Raw genomic sequence first — 22849 nt, 5'->3', positions numbered from 1 at the left:
TAACTGGCCAATCAAGAGCGGGCTACGTGATTACGTCACGGCCAGGCAGCGTTAAACACCGTCTTCATCTCTCAATTAGATCGACTCGTCTTATCTCGTCTTATCACATCACACTCATCCACTTCTATCTCCTCTGCCGAAATTAACTCCAGATAAACTCCATCAGTTGGGAGAACCCTCCAAGCACGTCCAAAAGAACAGATGCATTAATTGTTATCTCCGCAACATACATTACTTTTCCAAAAAGCATACCCCCTGTCGTGAATCCAAATTTTGTCGATATTTGGTCAATATTTTAAAGACAGTTGGTCTTTGGCCGTTCCATTGCTAGCATGATGGATTACTCTTCTTATTTGGGCCAAAATGCCTACGATTCTTGTCTCGGTGGTGTGGAAGGAGCGGGACTGGGAATCCCGACATCTTACGGAGAATTCCCGGGCTCGGTCAGTTCCCAACCCAGCCAGGGCTATCCGTACAGCAGCCTCCGACCGTCGGTGAGCTACGGGACTGGAGCGGGCGGCATGGCGGGAACATGTAACCTGGCTTCGATGATGGAGCATCAACAAATGTCGCAGTGTTCTCCGTATTCCAGCGGTAAGTCCTTTCCACAACAAAATTACACCTTAAACGGAAAAAAGAGCGTGCCTTTTTCCTGGAGGGTGAGGTCTAACTGAATCCCGACTCTCCAATCTCCCCAATTGCGGCTTAAATCGTATCAAGTCATTTTTATATCTCTAAACTCCTTCATTTATAGAATTAAGCGCGGCGCTTGGAGAACCAACTCCCCTATCCCCGGTCCCCTGTAACCTCTAACTAAGTTGATCAGGTCCAAATACAGTTTGCTGCCCGCCAAATTACATAACGACATTTACACCGAAGTTAATTCGATCAATTTTGCCCAGTTTTGTTTTTTGAGCGCTTTAGTGTCGCTGATGATCGTTCATCATGTGATTTGTCTTGTCTTGATTTGATTTGTTGGTAAATTATTGGTAATTTCGTTAACAGCTGGCGTGCGCGTCCAGCAATGACATTAGTTCCGTTTACCAAGTCGGTCTGCCAGCTAATTCGAACATTCTCCCTCTTTGCAGTCACCAAACCAATTTCGATTTTCTATTTGTTTATGTTACGCTTACCTTGCCCATCAAATGTTTTTTTCCCTCCCTTCTGAATCCTGTTCGTGGGGACTGTGTGGATTTCAGAGCTTGTAGTTCAATAAATTTACGCTGGCAGATATAGTCAGCGTGTGACCCTGCGTTTGATAGCTAGATGATGTCCTTGTGTAATGATGGTGGGACAGCCAAAATGGGGGAAAAAAGAAAGACTTATCCTAAACACTTCACCAAATTTGATATTTAATTTTCGATTAGAATTTCTCTTCTCCTTTTTCTTAAACATACATATATCATGCACATACTTACATTATACATATAATTTATGTACATATATATATATATATACATACATATATATATATATATATATATATATATATATATATATATGGTCTGCTTTCTTACATTTTGACAATGCTAGTTGCAAACTCCCTTGCCTGGTGTATTATACAAGATTAATATTGATTCTAAAGTTCGTTGTCATATCAATGTTTTTGACTATTGTTTTATAGAATATAGTTCTTTTCCCCCTTTTTTGCAGGTCAAATCCCCATCCCACTTCTTGTTTCAAATTCAGCGTTTGTCTCATTGAGAATCAATATTCATGCATTGTTTGTGAAAGTCAATGTGTCAAAAGAAAGTTAGCGAAATCTGTGTACGCATTTACGACATTTAGACATTAAATTTCAGGCTTACAGCTTGAATTTCATGTTCTCCAGAGTTAAATAAGACATGGGCTCTATATTATCCTCCTCTTACACTTTGGAGAGGTGCATATAACAATGGGAGCGTTTGGGGATATTTGAACAAGTGGTAGATTCAAACGTGAAGCAAACATAGCGCAAGTATAAGAATGTTACCACGCTGTTGACAGTTCGGAAACAAATTTGAAATCCCAAACCAATTCTCTGAAATCATGTGATGAGTAATCTCACAGAAAGCAGAGATTATGAGAGCTTCTAGGAGGAAAAGGCATAATATGTTGACTTAAAATGGCTTTTGACGAAAGAAGAAACAGAAATCAAAAAGCAGGGAAAATATACGAAAATATAAAGGTGATGCATCTCGATTTTCAAAAAATAGAACGCCAGCAACAAGACCATGTCTTACAATAGCATTATTACCCGTAATAAAATCACCTCAGCAAAGACGTAGCATTTGCATTCCTAATTGATTAGCTAAATTCCGTCCAAATCCAGGCTCGCACGTTCGCCCTCCCTCTAACGTCGACGACGTTTGCCTTTTGAATAAACAGGAACAAAACTTCGACAAGGAAACTCGCACGACTGACTAGCCTTTTTCCTCAACGCGAGGAACATTACATTAGCGAATTGGTAATTCACACAAATTGTATTACTGCATTGTTTACGCCAATGAGGAGGGCTAAACTGAATTTGGCGGGAACAAATTGTCACTATCAAGGCATCGCGAAGTAAAGGAGGGTGCAACAGTTATTAAATAAATCTCAATTGAAGAAATGTTTAGCTCTACAGTGATGATATAAAATGCACCAAATAGTCCGCTCAAGCGGCATTTTCTTATCAGTTTGTCATGTGTGTTTTTTTTTACATCAAGCAAAAGATTTTATTTCGTTTTTGACACAAACCAGAAGACAAAAGAGTGACGTTGAACTGTTTCTTTTCAGAATGATTTTCAAAATACATTGTAATGAAATAATAGTCATGTATATATAATACTGTGAAGGAAGACAAACTTGAACCTAAAGACAAAACTATATGATTATGTTAGTGATGATTTTCTCCATTTTCTGTTTGTCTCTTTTGCGTTTTCGATATTTTGAGGTATTCAATTGCAATATCAGTTTTATTTTCGTATTTCTCGATCGAAAATACATTGAATATGATAAATTATGATGATAGAGAATTTCAATTCTTTAACTCAGAAAGCTTCTTTATGTCACAGTTTTTTTTTCTAATTTTGATAATCTACTTTACTGAGGTAGCAAACAGGTAGGTATCTGGTTTATTACCTAAACAGATCGTCAGAAATAATATTTGTTCTTGTGACTGTTCGACTTTCATTCATCGGACAAAGGACTATCCTTCATTGTTTAGTTTCCTTCCATTCTGTTTCGTCTCACGCACCTCCTTTAACTCAGATGTCAACTTCTTTTCCGCGACATTCCTATTCAATCGGCAATCTTACAATTTAGCAATTTCCCGGCAACTCGACAATTTGGATGTGATTTAAGTACTGTTATCGGTGCCGAACTGGCGTTTGCTCAAGTAATTGCGGAGCATCCCAAACGAATTAAATGCTATTTGAGGACCCATCGTGCCACTTGATAAACAAGAAGTGACTAGCGGTTGATTTGAATCGGATTTCAGCCTTCTCCTGCCTGCAAAATTTGTTTGGAAGTCAACGTCACGAAAGGCGGAGGGAGGAGAGAAAGGAATCAGGGTAAATGTACAAAGACTTGTTGGTAAAATCCTCGCTTAGCTCTCCAATTCCCTTTCTTTATTCAGTCGATTACTGGGAAGGTGCCGGATAGCATGCTCTAGCTGACTTCTCCAGGAGAATATTGCCCGTAGCCATGCATGCTACTTCATCTTTTTTTCCACGTGTGCAATGTCTGTGCCTTTTTTTTAATCCAGTCCCCACAAAAAAAAAAAATGAATAGTGATTAATTAATGTAAAGCGATACCAGCGAAGGAACACGCACCCAATCAACCCCGCGCTTCTCCGCCGATGAGATTTTCTCCTTCCCGCGTTTTTTCCTCCTCCCGTTGATGCCCACCTAACATCTCCTTAGCTACGCATCCTCCTTTTCCCCGCCATCGTCACACAAGGAGGAAAAGTCATCTGCCAAACGTAGGCAAGAGGCTATCCCCTAGGTGTGTGAAGGACCCTATTTCTGATTAAATCAAGTTGCCCATCATCGTCCTGAACATGCACAAAGGTAGCTTGAGCGTTGAGAAGGATCGTAATGAAATTGTCCATCCCATTTTGGAGAGGGTCCGGGTGGTTTTTTTGTGGTCATATTTAGTATCATGTTTAGTGTGAAGATTAGCACCATCCTCAGTTCTCGATTTTTTCCCCTTTGCTCTTCGCGACTTAAGCACACACTAAGGGAAAAACCTTATATATGAATATGACTGACAGTCGAATTTTACATCATTTCCTGTGCTAAAATGTTTTAGAATCACAGGGCTATGTCAGGAGAACACTAACTGTGTCGTGTCATGTCATGTCATCTGGACTATCCAACATACACGCAACTAGTGGAAACAAGATTTTAAAAAATACCGACTTGAAAAACGCCTGGAGAGCTTAATTACACGAAATACCACCAGAGCCTTGCTCATTTATGTCTTCTGAAGTAGATTTAATTCCGATACAGTGCAAGAGAAATCTTCAAAAGAAAAAAAAATAATGTTCTACTTCATTCTCGCCAGCTAACTCTAATTTACTATTTAAACACACGAAACGCTAGAACTCAGTTTCGACACTAAATACGCGGAGACGTAAAAAAAAATTAAAAAGAACACAGAAACATCGTCATAATATTACTGTGATGCTTTCATGGCAATAAGAATGACAGGACTTCCCCCATTAAAACACTGAAATATCGTCCATCAAATATCTTCTTCAAGCTCAAAGAGACAGTCGTCTTTTGATCTAACCTGTATGGATTCCGGAAAGCGGAATAAAGACATCTTTAAATGATTATCTGAAGCATAAATTTAGATGTGTTCATGCCCATAAAGTTCAATGGCAGTCCATGCTCAGCTTAGGTTTGATAAAAGAGTGATATCATAATATAAACAAAATGGTCGATTTCTTCATCAAAGGAGACACTAAAGTGGAGTTGTGATATTGAAGTATCACACCCTTTATCGAAACGACGCCATATATGTGCAAATTGATATGGTGCTGCATAACTTCACAAGTTGCCAAAAAAAATATCTCTCATACAGGATTTCATCAGATTTACCTTCTGTAATTGTAATCAGAAATTAAGTTTGGGATTGAATTCTTCATATCTAATTATTGTCATTCTTCAATAATCTATATAGGAAAGATTTTTTCCCCTTGGGGTGAAATAAAACTTCAATATCAAAAGACAATTAGGAGGATCACGCATAGTTCCTATATACTTAAAGTCAGCTTCCCGGATATATTATATACTTGCGCCTATTTGTGAACATTGATGAGAGCTCAATAGGTTGATCAAGCTAACAATCTCAATATGATGATTGATATCGCCGTCACCCCAACTACACTTCAGTCAATTTTGATTGTGAAAAACAGAACAAAACATACAGCAGAAGTGACTGCACCTAAACAAAGAAACGATTTCAAAGTTGTTGGTGCTGTTGTTTTAGTGTTACAGGGTATATAAACTACAATTAATTCATGTCAATCTATACATTTCGACAAGTTCTGTAAATATCATAGAAAAAAAAACAAGCTAGAAAGTAACTGTCAATCATTATTCCACCAGGGGATTTATTTCGCTAGAGCACAACAGCGTATAAAAGTTGTGAAAATAACATGATCGTTAACATTGAAAATTGCAGAATAAAATATATCATCAATGTCACGTTCAAAATAAAGCATGCTCTTTCATAATGTATCAGATCAATTAAAACATGCTGCAGTACTGGCTTTGATGTTCTTCATGACAAGGTGATAGCAAAAGTCAGATTGAGTAGGACCAAAACCTATGGCTGATTTCCTTCCGTTGTTGGATATATTTCTTTCATCACATATCATCACCCAATCTGTTGGGTGGGTATATTTTCTTTTTGTCACAGTTGTGTTTGTCTGCAATGCGCCTTTTTCCCCATTGTTAAAGCCCCCCGATCAATGAATAGAATCCCACCAGTAATCCCCCAGTATGAGAAATTACCTCCTCCCGCTTAAAGTACAACCAATTGCTGGTACAATAATCATCGACTGCGCTTTCGAATCCGCCCGACTTGTACAGAAATCATTTCGAGGACACGGCAGGTCAATTATGGAAATGTACCCGTATTGTTTAAGAGATTGCAGATAAAGAGACACAAGAGGAGGTGGTGAAAATAGACCGGTCATAATCCGCTTTAAGGACGCTCCCAGCTACTATGAATTGATTTCTCCATTATTCGTCGCGTTCGGCCCGCCGTGGCGCACAGACAGCACCCGCTAAATCCCCCCAACAGAAAGGACAGTGGCGGATGCCAACTTGGCGCGCCGTTCCGCATTCTCGCACGCGACAGAAGTGCAGAAATGCTCCATATGGGCAGATTTTGAAAGCCACAGCGCTCTCGCCGTTCTCTCGTGCCCGTGCCACCCGCCTAGATCCTTATCGGTCCCCCGCTTGTCAACCGATGCGTATTCGCAGAGTGCCATTTATACAGACAGCCTTTGACATGATACCGACTGTGAGAAGTGAAAGGAGTGAACGTTCCATTTGAGTGCGCCATAAAATGACGATATCATATTCATTAGGGTCAGGCCTGACAAATGATGATGGATCGCGTAAGAGAGCGATCCAGTAAAGCCGAAAAATCATTATTATGTGGCGTGTAAAAAAGCCGGCCCAGCTAGCAGATAACCGTTGAATCACGAACGTTACCTTTCTTTCCTCTATCTTATGAAAAGCTTAAAACATCGATGCATTCGTCTGCAGGAAACGAGATATCAATAATTGGCGAAATCCACGTTCCCTGAAGCGGCACAGGGACTACGTAACACTTTGACGCTGTATCAGCATAAGATATCTCCTAACATCGAATCGTTATCTAAAAATAATACAAATATTGATATGCCGTATCAATCTCAGGTAAATAGTTTCCACAAAAAGATAAAAATATAAAAAGATAAAAACTGTTGTCATTTTTGTTGCACCTTGTCTATGATAGTTCATTGAATGACACGCAATATTTCCTTCAATTTCCTCAAGATTACAACAATCAAAATAAAATGGATCATTTCCTCTCCTATTCAGTTCACTTGGCACAAATATTCCTTAAACACAAGAAGTTAAGAGCATGTTGATACGCATACAGGAAAATCTCAAGTTGAAGTAGCCCTCAAGAGTTTATCATCCTTAAATGTTGCTAGATATGTGACCAGTTCACACATATACACGTCTCTCATGGTACGCAGAAAGGATTGTGATCAACCTCCAATTAATTAGTTGTTACGTACGCATTTTCTGTTTCCGATCAGTTCGAATGCTTGGTACGCTATCAGTTCCCGATTCATATAATTTCTTGAGTCTTTCGACACTTGACGGGTGTATCTTCAGCCGCATCATGCGTAGTTATTGTATTTAACTAGTAATTATATGAGTAGTTATTATATGCGTATTTCTATCCCTGAAGGGAGTAACTGTACACGTTTTAAATCGATGTGCATTGGTGGTTCTATTGATACTGAACGCAACGATGGCAACGGAATGAAAACTAAAGTGCTCAATAGTGCTACCGTAAATTGCTTTAAGCGCATAAAACCAAACCAATCCAGTAAATAAATAACAAGTAAAGCATTACAAAATCGTTTGAAGATAAGAAGCTGTAGTGAAAATTGCTAAATTACCCCTACAACTTCTATTATATTTATTTTGTTATATTTGTTATATTAGAAGTATAATTGTACTTTCAGTTTTGATTACTTTAATTTTTTTCTTTTGGGGGGGGGGGTTACGTCATCTGTTATACATAATTTTTGATAGGAATAGGTAAGTAGGAATCTCCCATGAACTGAGACATATTCTGGGGTCTCCGTTGCAGGATTGCTAGAATAAATTTAAAGATCGGAATGTAACACTCCGTATCTTTAATGTTCTCCACATCATTGCCATTTAAAAACAAAATATGATTGGTATGTGTGTGTGTGTGTGAGTGTACTTTGGCAAGTTGTTTTTGTTGTTGTTGTTGATGCAGTCATATATTATGTAGAATTGGAATAAAGTCCACCGATTGAACACACACAATACAAATTGTTTTTGAAAGAGTAGAGTAAGACATTCTAGAAAACTTTTCCTGGCCGGATGCTTTTTTCTCGTAATCTATATCTCCTGTCTTTCCCTTAGTATCACTGGACTTGAGATTAAAGTTATGCCATGAAATACTCCCAAAACTTTTGCTAATAAAAATTGGATATTTAGTCAGAAAATCAAACTGAGTGAATATCCTCATACTACGTGTGAACGGTGCTATCATATATATATATATATATATATCATATACACATACAGCCAACAAATATGGCTACTATAAGTGCATAGAGTATTTTCAAATTGCTGAAATGTATTCCTTATCATTCAAATCTTCTTGTTCTTTTGTTGAAAGGTTTGTTTTGGTTCTCGAAAACCGTGGCGATATCATCTGACAATGAAAAAAGAATAACACACGACAAGTATTTAAATCATTCGTCGCTATGACATTTTTTGAAAAGCAACGCGATTTCAAGGAAGAAAATAATGATAATGATTTAAATCAAATTCAAACAGTGTATTGGTGGACGGTGTAAGAAAACCGAAGCCATTTATGAATAACCTACGAGATGTTTCATTACTCATCCATATATGGCAACATTTATGGGCAATAAATCACGTTATCGGAGTAATTGTATATTGCCAATATTTTTTTGACTTTTGATTCAACAAACATTTGACTTCATAGTTTTTGCGTTTGTGTGACGTAATCATTTTGTTTCTTGTAATTTTACTAATAGTGTATTTCACCAAATCGTTCCTAATTCTACTGTCATATACCACGATGACATTTTATATAGTTTACAGTACTGTTTCTTATGGCTACGCTGTGAGATAAGGTGTTTCTCTAGTTCACATTATAATCAAAGTCAATAAACGACCAAGCCATGTTTCCTGACTGGTGAGGTATCAAATTAGTATCCGTTGACTTATTTTCGTTCTTATATCTGCTGGTGGACAATTTGCAAAGAAGGAGAAGAAGAATCATATGATTACAATTTAATTTTGTGTCAAATCTTTACTTAAAGTCGTACCTACTCATAATAAATTGACCGAGCAAAGTGGCTGCAATACAAACTGACAAGACTTAAACTTTGTACTTATCTTTTTTGTATGATTTTTGTCAGTTAATCTCATGGAACTCTTGCACGGATAGATCCGTTACATATGTGATACAAACAATGAACATATAAGCCAAATTCACCAGAAGATTCCAATACATTAAGAAACAAGACAGAATGAAACACCGTTAAGTAAGTAAAGCAGCATTTGCACCGGTTGTCATTGTATCATACTTTCTCGTTGACGTAAAAAGAATCGATTTGGACGAGAATCACGATCGTTTTCTCGCTATACACAGGGGGAAGAAATGCTCGAAAGAAAGTATAATTTCTCAAATGACATCTTTCATTCTTGTAAATCCCACGTGAGCATTAAAAAGACCCCAAGTTCATCTTTTTATTGCTGCCCTCTCCTTTGCAAGACGTCGAAAGATCACGCGCTATCAGCGAGCTAGCATTACTCCAAATAATTAATCAAGTCTCTCCCCGCTCGTCGAAAGAAAAATAAATCACTGTGATTGTTTGAGCGATGCGGAGTTCACTCTGTTCAAATTAGGAGATGTTTAAATGTTGACATTTGGACGTCTATATTCCAGTGATCGTCCTTACGTGTAGCGGGGGCCCCAGTGTTTGCTTGTCTTCGCCCGAGAAAATGGCAATATCATTGGGCGATGAAGTAAGGAGGCAAGGAGGAAAGGATGGTTGTTCCACGACGAGATTGAGCGATGCGGGTCGATACCAACATATGGCCGGGGTTCCCCCGCCGCGACAGACGGCGAGAGGTTGGGCCTCCGCCTTTACCCGGGTATACGAGGGAAAGGGGAAGACGGAAAAGCGCGGGAAATGAAGGAAGGAGGCAACGAAGGAGATAGAAACATGAAGAGCACAGGAAAAGAGATATAGAAGAAGAGAAAATATATATTATATAAGGAGAAATGATAAAGGGTCGTACATAGAGTGAGAGAGAAAGGGAGAGGGGGAGAAACGGGCAGACAGGCAGAGCGTAAAGAAAATAAAAATCAATCAATCAATGAATTAATAAGGATCTCGGTCCGTGCATGGCGTGGATGGGACGATGTGTAGGGGAGTTAGAAAGTCGCCCTTTTCTTGTACACTATAGTCAGATTGGCTCATACATGTGGGTGTACTATAGGGCATGTGTTTATGAAGTGTGTGTGTGCGTGTGTGTATGTGAGTGAATGTATCTGCGTCTGTGTATGTAAGTATGTGAAAGGAAGATGGGTTTTCACTTTGACTTCTGTTTCAGGAAAATAGGTGGGAGGTTTCTATTACTGTGCAATTATGATGTGAAATTATTTGGCGTTACTTTACCATTTTACTTATTTATTTTACTAATTCTGCCTGGCAAGACAGGGAGAAGGATAGGAGCTTTTGGAAGGAAAAATAAATCATATTTTTTTATAGATATAAAGACTATATTTCAAGAAGTAAAGTCGTTTTTTATTGATTATTTTAGAAAAGATTTTATACAGTGGATCATCTGTTTTCTATGTTTTAATACAGTCTACTTATTTTTTTTTTAATTTGTGCTTTGTCTCTGTGTTATACTTTATCTTGTCTTTGTTATGCTGAATCAAATTTGTTTTGTGTTTATCCATGTACACATGTCTGAAAAGCCAAATGATAATAATAATGATATGATGATGATGATAATAATAATAATAATAATAATAATAATAATAATAATAATAATAATAATAATAATAACAATAACAATAATGATAATAATAATAATCTTTTGGAAAGAGAGCAAAAGGAATATGTTAACTACTCAATATTATCAATGAAATTATTCAGCATTTCTTTTTTAGTATCTAAGTTAAAGAATAATCATAGACTTCATTTTCAGATAAAGTCAAATACGTTGAGAAAATACGTGCTACGTGCATTTTATCTTCACAGTACATGTAAATGATGAGCAAGCACAGTGCGCACCAGTTATCCCTAGGTAATACTGAACTATTTACCGTTTAAGATTGAGGGAAACGTATACACCTTATCAAGGATCTTCTTCATTATGATTTTTTTGATGGTTCCATGACATTTGCTCCTGTGACAATTGCTCCCATGAAATATCTATACAAGCTAAGCCAAACATAAATTCTACCCGCAAACATAGCCCTAGCCCTAATCCCAATCTTTACATCACACTAAACCTAAAGCCCTATCACAACCCTAACCATAACAAGTCCTAAATTGGATAAAATAAGACCGGAGCCATTGTACAGTTGCAGAAGCAAATGTCGTGTCACCTTTTTTTTTTTTATATTGATAGAGGAACATATTTGTAAGTGAATCATAATCTAACAAGGAATTCTTTCTTGTTCTTGTTGTTTCTCCCTAGCATCACTGAAAATATTTTGACGGATTTCTTGTTCCACTTTTATTTTTGTTATTCTAAGTCTAGTAAGTATTTGTTAGGGTTTCTTTTTTTTCTGAGCAATTGTTAAATGTGTGTCACTTTCCATGGATTTGGGAATCTACAAGGTTAATGAAAACAGTAACTGCCGCTGATGATCACCGAAGTCAGGCGTATCGAATTCATCATTTGATTGATTTACGTCTCTCAGACACACTTGTAGCCGTCCTTTTGTCATCGCTTTCTCCTCGCATGAAGAAGGGGGAAAGAACGGCGGTGAAAACTTACTGACAGGCGGAGTTTATTTTGTTTCGCGCGGGGAGAATTCAGACCCATAGGCCAGTAATCTAACCACGTTCCCGTGGCTATAGTGGGTGAGTAAACGACACGGAAAGTGGAACAGGATAAGATAAATTAAACGCCTCATCAAGTGAAATAAAAAAAGATTGCTGAAACATCTCGCTGAAATCGTATCCGTTCCGAGTTTCATGTTGTCTCTCTTAAGTCAGGCGCTATAGCTCATGAGCTTCTGGGTCTGTGGGAACGTTTCCGGGCGCACTCCCGTCAAACATTACAGTGTGAGCACAGAGAATGTAACAGCAGAGTAACGCAGACAGGCCTAGGAAGAACAAGCCAAGTCTTTACAAAAACTTCTTTTTTTTTCGGTCCTCCCTTTTCCCCCCATCGGAATACCTGGAAGTAAAATCACAACCACATCAATTGGCGTGTTTCCCCCTAATGTGCAAGAACTCTAATTTCAGGTCAGCGGGCGGGGAGGAAAGTAGGAGGGATGGAGGAAGGGAGGGAAGGTGGAAAGAAGGAACGGATAGGGAGATGGAGAAGAAAATAAAAGAATGAGAAAGGGGGAAAAGGAGCCAATTTGTTTTTAATGTCCCTGAAAGTATTGCCCCCCTGGTTATGTTGCCTTTGTTGGTGCGGTTGACGCGCATCATTTCGTCTCTAGTTTGTTTTCTCGCTGATTGGTAAAGGGATGAGGGGTTTGCTGAGACAATCTATAGAGAGTTTCGTGTATCGGTCTCCAGTCGGTTGCAAGTCAATAGTGGTTAGGGGTGATTTTCTCGATCAAACCAGAGCTACACAACAAACAATTCCGGCGAAACGGAAACACTGACAAAAACTCTTAGGATTTGGGCTTTCAATCTCAATCCCATCTTTCTCCTTCCTCTTTTCTTCTTCTTCTTCTTGTCCTCTTGAAATCGAATTTTGAAGATTGTTGGGACTCTAAACATCTTGAATTAGGGGTGACAGCTTAGATATTATCGTATTGTCTGTTGGACTATCTTGTCTCTGAATAAATGTTTTACTAGAGATAGCTTTTTCAAAGCTGCGCTTCGCCATGAATCTCCAGTCTTTTCATTTCCTACACTAAATATATTTCATTTTTACAAACATCAAAAGCCAACGTTGGAACTATAAATCTAGCTCAAGGTGGAAATCAAGAATAAGAATCTTGAAAACATTGATCTTGATGGCAACTTCTAGACCAAGCGGTGTCGTCTGTTTAGAAATACAAAGTAACGCCGACAGAGTGGTTACGTTGTTTTACACTCCTATTTCATCAGATATTGTATTGCGTAGTAAAACTTGGCAAAAATAGTAGAATGGATGTCACTGAGAATAAGAAGTCTGAAATCATCCTACAATTGCCATTCCCATGTTATAAACATCGGAAGTTTTTAGGCGATGTGCAATGGGAGTTTGGCGGCAGCACAGCAAGAATAGGCAACGTTGAGCACCGGGGCGATCCCGGCGATGGGTCACATGCAAGGACGATGGGGAACAGATGCAGCAGAGGTAACCTACTCCCGTGGTTGAATTTCGAGGCCCGTAGGCGCACCAGGATTATGATACCACTCTCTCGATGAAAAGAAAACTGACTGAAAAAAGACTCAGAACTATGGAAATAGTATGAAACTATGGAAATGGCTGTGTTAGGACCCAGCACGAGGAATATCCGTACATTTGGGTTAGACGGAGAGATAAAGAAAGAGAGAGGGAGAGATATATAAGAGATAAAGAGAGAAGGGGGGGGGGGGGTATCCATGATGTCGTGGACGAAGGAATTTATACCGGTTGTCTTCTATGCCAGCTGAGAGGGCTATTCGGCCTGGGGCTACATTGCTCATCGTATCGCCTTGTACCAACAAGGGATTCGACAATCGCTTGATTACTCGACTACTGCTTCAGCAAGCCAACAAGGAAAGGAACCATGAGATATAAGAATATTTCCTGTTAACCGTGATGAAAAGATGAACTAGAGTTGATGATATATTTTTCAAAACACCGTTTAAATTAACGAGTAACTGAACACGGCATTGATTGGTACGAGTTCGAATTGCGTTGCTTTATTTCAGCAATACTGATATAGTCTAGATTTGATAAGGAATATAAGGTTTCATAATAGTGTTTTTGACGAAGGCAAGAATTCAACCATTCTCAGTCTCTTACTCTGTCATATACCTCCATATCTACTAATCTATCTCTCTATTTACTTATGTTTATTTTATTCTATTTTGTTTCTTTCGCCAAAAATATTGCAAAGACTGTCGTTAAAACAAGTATAAGGTGCACAACGTATCAAGTGGCAATAAGGAATTAAAACCTAGGTCTCGAGAGAAAAATCAAATATCCAACGATGGTGATGATTATGACTGGGAATCCTAAATTCATTTAAAAAATTTAATCTGACACCTGTATTCAAATCCCCATTGTCATCGCTGAGTGACGTAATACGAGAAACGAAATTCATAACATGCATCAAACGTTGACTAAGCTGGGAAAGAAGATACCAGTAAACGAGAAGAGATATATGAGGGGGGGGGGTGGTAGAGAAGAAATTGAAAGAGATGAAGGAAAATGTTAGAAAAAAACTTAAAAAAAAACTAATGATGTGTTTATTTCGGCGATTGTTTCTATACGTCTCGCTTTGTATTGCAAGGCATATTCTTTTTCTTCTGAGGTGTTGTTAAGTAATGAATTTGTACCGTTTTGAGCAGCCTATATAACTTTATTAGAAGAATAAAAGTCTCCTTGAAAGATGAATTTTATTTTTGTATAGTTTCATCGCTAATTTGGGAGTACATCCACCAAACTTAGGTTCTTGATATCATGTCAAAAAAAAAAAATGTATCCCTCCCAAGATGGACTTTTTAGTCTTCTGGTTCTCGCGACACATTAACATGTTTGTAACACGAAAGGAAATTCAAAATACAAGCACACATAACCCATTTTGGTAGAACTTCTATTACTTCACTTCCGGTTCAATGCGTATCAGAAAGGAAGTGCATTTCGTCTGCATGCTGCAAGTCTGACTTCGAGAAAAGGGTAAAACCGATAGCCTATTGTGTGTTTCGGGGTTTGCTTTTAGGCTTACCTTGTGCTCCTCCTGCATGGCTAGAAATGACAACACATTAGCCCATGTTAAGGAATTAACAAGTTGGTAGTACTAGTGGCCTGTCATGAAGAGCTTTTACGGGAAAATTTTGCCAGCAGAATATAGACAAAAATCGGCGATAACTGCTCCATTGTCATAACTCTTCATTTTTATATTATGTTGCAAAGTGCTTTGATCTACATATCTTGACAGTGCCAATTGTCGAAATGCATAAGATTGTGGTCATTAAGGACACATGGAACAAATTTGAAATTATAAAAATCAATTTCAAGATTCATAATATTTCCAGTGCAGAGAAAGTGATAATAATAGAAAAAAAAAATGCTGTATAGCCTTTCCCTTGCATATTGTGTTGTTATCGTCTGCATAGTGTTTTAACAAGTTCGATACCCTGCTATTAATGTTCCATGAGCGCATTTAAAACGAGTCATAATTCCAGTCATTATCACCATCTGCTAACTGACGCGTCAATGTTCATCCAGATTATGAAACAGTAATCGATTCAGCCCAACATGCTATCGCTGAAGTCGCGCGTGTGTGGCCGCAGACGGCTGTCGCAGTTTGTGTGTTAAAGAAGGTAATCTTTTGATCCCCATACTCTGGCGCGAAGTCATTAAGCGCGAGACTGAACAAATTTGGCACTCAGCTTGGTATCGATTTATCGATGAAGCGGATCATTATTCGGCTGGGATTTTATTTGTCTCCTTTTGTTTTGTCACGCGCTTGGCTTTTGTTTTCAGTATCGACCAACTTCGCTGGAACTCTGAACACAAAGCAACCTGACAGCTTTGTTTTCAGCGCGCATATGAAATGATATTCATACTTTGAATAAACCCCAATGTTAGAATTGTTCCAGTTGTAGGTTCACAATCAATAACGACATTGTGTGGAATAGGTAGTCGCAGACGCGTAAAGACGTGTATTAATGACATGTTATCGCACAAAAAAACTAAACACCCAAAACAACAGCACTATCTACCACAACCCCGTTTAATACAGGCCCGTGGCTGTTATTGGATTTGATTTCGTCAGAGTATTTTGTTTTCTAATTTCGTGTCATCTCTGAAGCACAGTGTCTATCTCCCTATAGCTGTGATTCCGCTAGTTGCCCCTTTTTCTCTACAGTCAAAATCTCAGTAAGTTCATAAACATCTTCAATGCTATAACAATAACACAATCATATATATAAGTCCTTAACTGTCAACATAATTATTAAGAAGTGTCCTTGATAATATCATGAACAACTTTTACTTATAATCGTGTGTTTGTTTGTTTGTTTTACTTTTTACTGACATTAGCATGAATACGAACTAAAAACAAAGCCAAATTATTAGCGATGACAATGATTATGATGATTACTTGACAAATAAATATCAAAACTACAACCGTTCAGAGTTACATATCCAATTTTAAAGATTATGATGATTGTGATGTCAACTATGATTAAAACAAACAGAATCGTGCTTACAGTCACCGTATTTACTTTTCTTGTAAAACTCTAATTTCATTCTTTTCATATGCGCTGCAAATTGTAAAACCTTTCTGAAGGTGTTATTTACAATATAGCAATTTATACCACAAAATTGTCCCCTTAAATCTCATGACTTTGGAATCTTAAAGATGAAGAATTATCGCCTTATTTTAAGAGATGCAATCATTTGGCAACACAATTAGACCACGTTACCGCCTCATAATTGCCATGACAAGATGCAGTTTGTTGGAGGAAGGGCAATTTGGAACGTTACACTAATCAGAATCAAAATTTTATGGATTGGAGCGAGTTTCTTCGAGCATTCTTGCACACATGCGATCGCCATGGTTACACGTGAAAGCCTTTCGGATTTCTGTCCGGCGGAAATAATTAAGTTAAAGTCTGAATAATATCTAATTTTATTTTCGGCCGAACAAGCCAAATTATGAAGGAAACACTAGCTCCGTTAAGGCTGGGGGAAATCACCTCTTTCGCACACGGGCAGAAACGTCTGGACAACCTGACATGCATTATGCATGCATTTGGCGCCTAAGAGTGTATTATTATGTACATGTATGTACGATTGTGTGTGTGCCTGTGTAAAAAAAAAAAAAAGGACTTCACAGCATTTAAATCACTACAGTAAAAGTTGCTATCAATAGTCTCATGAATGTTTATGAGTTCATAAAATATATAGTGCACTTCAGTTGTACCTGAAAAAAAAAAAAATCATCTTGCCGGCATGTTGTGAAGCCAGTTTTCTAACACAATGATTTTCTTTATTGTCCTCCTTTTTTTGTGCATAAACCACACATTACATCGGAAACTGACAGTTTCTGAAGTTACGATTTATTTTCACATCATTTAGAGGAGCTCCTCTTTGTGAACGAATTTAAAAGAATGATATCTTTTTCCGCCATGTCTGTCGCTACTGAAAATAAAGTATCATTACATGTACCTTAATTCTTCTACGCACACAGGTTCAATCAATTGTCATTTACTAGACTTGTGCCACCTTATTTTGAATTGACTTACTTACTGGTTAAGTTTGCAGAAAAAAAAAATCCGTTGATTGTGTGGATGTATGGAAATTCACCAATTTGTGTAACCAGGAATTGCGCCAAAAGTCACTGCAAAGTCTGTTTCGGGTTTGTAAAAATGTTATGTTATGTTATGCTAATGTTATAATGTTTCAAAATGTTATTACTTGCAAAACACCTAAAACAACACACACACTCACAAACGTAGATACAAGCATAGTGTATTGCGTTATCATGTATAACGTAACAAATGTATGCATATTATGCCATGTTTACTTTTATTGAAATAAAAACCAACGGTCAAGAACACTTTTAGAACATAATATTCCCTATTTCAATTCATCCATAAACGTTCATTCTCGTTATTATAAATACAAAAATCTGTAATCGTAACAATAGCAGCAAGATTCAGGGAGTATTTCACACCATGTGCTCGAAAACCACTCCGGCTAAGTACGGCGCTGACTAGAAGTATATAACATCATGTCATTCAAAAATAATACTGCATAAGTTCTACGCATTACTTAAGCTGCCCTTACACACTGCACTCTACGTGCTCGCATAGATGCACGCATGAATTCACGGTATCAAAGAAATCGCCACCAAACATTCCGAACGGATGGAGCGTGCGCCAAATGCTGACGAGAAACCTTGCGAATCACCCCCTCAGTCGAGAACCATTACATCGGAAAAAAACGCAACATTATAAGACAGCCAACTGGCTTCTCTGTGTAAAACTACATGGCAATGGTTCAACTTATGCCATTGGAAGGACTACTGTACAAGAATCATTAGGTGTATTATATAGAATCTCATAACTTTGTAATTATTAATCGTATTTAGTGCAGCTTGTTGATCGTCTCACCAGGACTTCACCTGTGAAGCGATAAAGTAGTGACTTAGGCATATGCACGTGGCATCACTTGTGTCACCTATGAAATATGAGAAGACATTTGCCAATTTGTGAGGTCTACAGACACGTGACTAAATGCAGTTATGAGACGGTGGGCAGAAGCAGACAATGTCAAAGGTTTCCCATCTCATCACGTTAGGCTGACAAGAAGGAAACTCTCAATTTTTACCACAACAAACACGATATCGCAGTTGCGATGTAGGCCTGATAGCTAGCTAGGTCGGCACGGTTGAGGGCGCTTTGCTTATAAGCGATTGCTTCTGTTACATATCTTGCTTCTTTTTTTTAATGGCAACTTTTTGTTCGCTTAACGAAAAATTACCGTGTACGTAATATTTATATCTAATGCCACCTTTCTTCACTATGTCTTATATAACATCATACATGTGGGTATAATAGTTTTAGTGCCACAATAGTGATTTCTGTCATGAATGGCGTGAGTGATAATTTATTATCTATTTGTGTGATTTTTTTTAAAGAAGAGCCAATCATTTTTCAAGGATGTATCATAACTTTTGCGATATTGCTGAATCACGAAATATGATACCACTCACGTGCAAAAGTACATGTAAAGCAGTCAACAAGACAGTAAGAAGACATCATATCTGTTTGAAAGCATTTTAATACAACTGTGAAACATATCCCCATCTCTCTCTTTATCTTTATCTCTTTCGTTCTTTCTTTCTCTTCCATTTGTCGCTCACACCTTTAGCCATGCTGTAATCCCCCCCCCCCCCAAAAAAAAGATAAAAATCTTCACGAGCAGTGTAATTTCAAGAACTAACAGCAGACTTCCCACTGTGAATTTGACAAGATTTACCACGGCTACACAAATCCTTGTGTTTAACATTCTCTTCCATACTTAACGGATGAAGAGAGTGGTATAAGGAGGAGAGAGAGAGGGGGGGGGGGGTGATACCAAACAGGTATAAGGAAAACCAACAGAGTGGTAACACGCTTGCATAATGTACATTAACTATGCACAGACTATGGTGTGCGCGTGTAAATGCATGCGAAGATCCCCTTCTGAGCAGCCCGGCTCGTGAGCTCGAGAAGTTGGGGCGGCCTTCGGAAGGCACGTTCGCCTGGTCCGTAATCGACGAATACGACTTAGGATCACGCGCTGCGTAGATAGTGCAATCAGGCGAGATGAAACACAATGTATGATTTCCTTCCTCTCTACAATGATTGTGATATACGAGGAAAAACTTCATCCAAAATAGAAACACAGGCACATTGCTCTACATCACTGTGATACTCGCAGAGACAAGGAGAGAGAGAGCGAGAGTAATTCTGACATAGCCACACTGTGTTATGCGTTGTTATTGTTGTCGTTTGTTTCGCAGGGTGCGTATATTTACAGGCTTGTATTGTAAAGCTAATACATGCGAAATAGCTTCGATTCTCGTTCAAAATGTCAGCATGTAAGCTAATAATTGTGTCACCTCATTAAACGATTCATTCGAGTTCAAAAGATGTATGAATTACTGTTACGTTTCGTTTTAAAAGTGCCTGCGAATCACGAAACTCAATGCAATCTCTTGAATGACGCATTCACGTGGTCGTGAACCGTATTTTTTTTCTACATTCATTCTTACAGAGCAGAACTGAAAACATGATTCAGTGAATGATATATCATGGCAATTTCCATTTTGTCTTTTCGGAATTCTTGTATTTTTGGTCTTAATTACATCAAAGAAGGTTTTGATACTCTAGTACTCAACAAAACGAAATGATGCAAGGAAGTTTCAAAAACATTCTTATTTCTTTTTCACTTAGTCTCTGCTGATATTGTGATCATCTAGAAATGAAAATTGCCCTTTGATATAAATTGACAAAATGACAGTCATGTCTAGTTTTCATTCAAGCTTGTAACACAAATTAGGAGAAACATTTTGTATTCTATAATGTTTTCCTAAAGTAACAGATGTATGATAAGAATCCAAAATTTACAGAGAAGTTTTAAAATACGGTGTGAGCAGACAAACATTTATGATTTGACCATCATTAACGATTGCCTCTTTTCTGTTTCTCTTTCCATCATCAGCCGCTGGAATGCCGTACATGCACCGCATTCTGCACGAAGGCTCGGCCGCGTCCAACGGCCTGCACGAGAAGCGCAAACAGCGTCGAATCCGCACGACTTTCACCAGCGCTCAATTGAAGGAGCTGGAAAAAGCCTTCCAGGAAACGCATTATCCTGACATTTACAAGAGGGAGGAACTAGCCCTCAAGACGGACCTTACTGAGGCTAGGGTCCAGGTACTTACCCCATCTTTATGCGGACATACTATTTTTTTTTTTTTTTTTTTAGTATTCTGTTGTATACATGTACTTAATGTCGTGTGAATATTGCCATGTGCAAGGTTGAATGAAAGGTAAAGCGAATTCGCGATGATTAGAAAAAGACATTATTAATGTTCGTCATGTGCGGAATTCAATCTTTTCGATTATTTCTTTTCAAAAATCACTTCTAAGGAGATGAACCTAATTAAAAAAAGTTAAACTGGATACTTTTTATGTAAACACATCGATTAGATAATATAATTAGGTAGAGCTTAGGTCATCTCATAAAGAAAATTCATTCAAAACAAGATATTAGGCTTTATTATCAAACTCTGGCCAATTGCAGGCTTGTTTAAGATGTAAAGAGACAGTGAAAAGACAGAGTTATCAAGACTGGTACAGAGGATTAATTATGTTCTCCAATGTTATCTCACTGCTGCTGTTTTTCAGCCATGATCACAAACACGACTATCGAATCCTTTGAATAATAATCATTATTGACATCAATCCGCTATCAACAGTATTATCAAAAATTGACGTGTTACAAAAAGAAAAAAAAAAACACCCACACACATCATATTGCCTTAAACGTTTGAAATGTATTTGTACCATTATTTTTAGGTGTGGTTTCAAAATCGGAGGGCAAAGTTCAGGAAAACCGAACGCGCCAACGCCGCCGCAAGCTCGTCAACCAACAATAATAACAACAACAGCACGAACAACAACAATAACAACACTGGCAACAACAGCAACACCAGCAACAGTAGCAGCAACAGCAGCCCCGCCAACGCCAGCGGTGGCGCCAACACCGGAAGTGCTACCACCAACGGGACTTCCGGTTCGACCGGCCAGCACGGAGCAGTCGGTCAGCTGCAGAACTCTCAGGGCGGAGTAGCCCCGGGACAGCCCAAGGTGGCGAGCGGTGCCGCGTCGCCGGTGAAGAAGAAGACGCTGAAAGCGGAAGACCTGTCCCCCGTGGCGCCCACGACGGGAAGCTCGGGAACAAACGTCAGTTCTTCTGCCTCTTCAGGTGAGAACCGACAATCTAATCTCAAATCTTTCTCTCCTCCCCCCCCCCCCCTCCCCCTCACTTTCCTATAATCGGCAACCAACAAAGTAAAGGAGAGGGGTACAATTATTATCTTTAAAATGACATTGCTACCTACCACAATGCGGTATGTCAATAAGAAATGTATGATGTCCGTACCAATACTATCTGGACGTGAAGAAATCTTTAGTGTTCGTTAATTCGTACGTCGTGTTTTACTCTTTTATCGGTTATTTCATTTTCATCATTCATTCATTATTTCCCAACATTTTCGAAATGACAATGAATGTCTTAGAATTGTACAGATCTTGTTTCTAAAAATCTTTCTCCACGCTTTACTCGTAAAAATTCTTGCATTTTAAAGAATAATTGAATAATTTCAAATGATTGTCAATGCAGTACACACTCGACAGAAGACGATGGTTCTTGAATGAGGCTGCAGTATACAAAGAATTAATCGGGGAAAAAATTGGAAAAAGAAATGACATCGAATGACAAAAGTCTAAGGTTTATAAAATACGTTCTTTCAATCTGACGTGTACTTCATTCTCAATGAATGACGCTGTCTCTGACAAAATCGACACACATCGTTTGGCGATAACATGATTTCAATAAAGAAAAGCAGATAACTACACATGGGAACATTTTTTTTATTGAGGATCCCTTTTTATTAACGAGTGTACATAACAAATGAAGACGCTCTTTACTGATAACGCTGTGACATCGGACATCGAGTGTCAAGTGTTGCAATTCGTAATTATGCAGTATTCATAGAGTAAAATGAAACATGTTTAAAGCAGCAACAAAGAAAATAGTCTAATCTCCGTTTTCCTCCTGTCCTTTTCGATTCCTCCGACAGTATCGCACACCTCATCTACGGGCCCTACAGTAACCAGTCACCCGACCCACTCTCAGCTCACCAGTGGCGGCTCGTGGGCTGCCACAAACTGCGGCTCCGCCACCACGCACCCGGCGCTGCACAGTCCCTACTCCACGATATTCCCGTCTGCCTCCGCGCTGCAGCACGCCGCCACGGCGCCAATGGGACACGGTCAAATCAAGACATCCCACGCCAAAGCCGCGTCACATTCGAGTCTATTTTCGTTGAATTATTAAAGAAGCACACTGTATTTATTTATTCGTGCAGCAGGAGAGAGAATGTTATTACCAGTTAGCG

At 38.5% G+C, this 22849-nt stretch overlaps 1 protein-coding gene across 1 annotated transcript; it reads left to right on the top strand.

Moving 5' to 3' along the window:
* Window positions 1-332: 332 nt before the first annotated feature.
* Window positions 333-22788, top strand: LOC139737401 (uncharacterized). Its single transcript, XM_071648077.1, has 4 exons — window positions 333-591; window positions 20386-20600; window positions 21246-21654; window positions 22532-22788. Exons 1-4 carry the CDS (start codon window positions 333-335, stop codon window positions 22786-22788), a joined length of 1140 nt encoding a protein of 379 aa, XP_071504178.1.
* Window positions 22789-22849: the final 61 nt, after the last annotated feature.

This window comes from Diadema antillarum, unplaced genomic scaffold, assembly GCF_040938485.1.
Source record: "Diadema antillarum isolate AM-2024a unplaced genomic scaffold, OU_Dant_1.0 seq00000692_RagTag, whole genome shotgun sequence".
NCBI lineage: Eukaryota > Metazoa > Echinodermata > Echinoidea > Diadematoida > Diadematidae > Diadema > Diadema antillarum.
The sequence above is the reverse complement of the archived record's forward strand: the minus strand, read 5'-3'. Positions and strand labels throughout refer to the sequence as shown.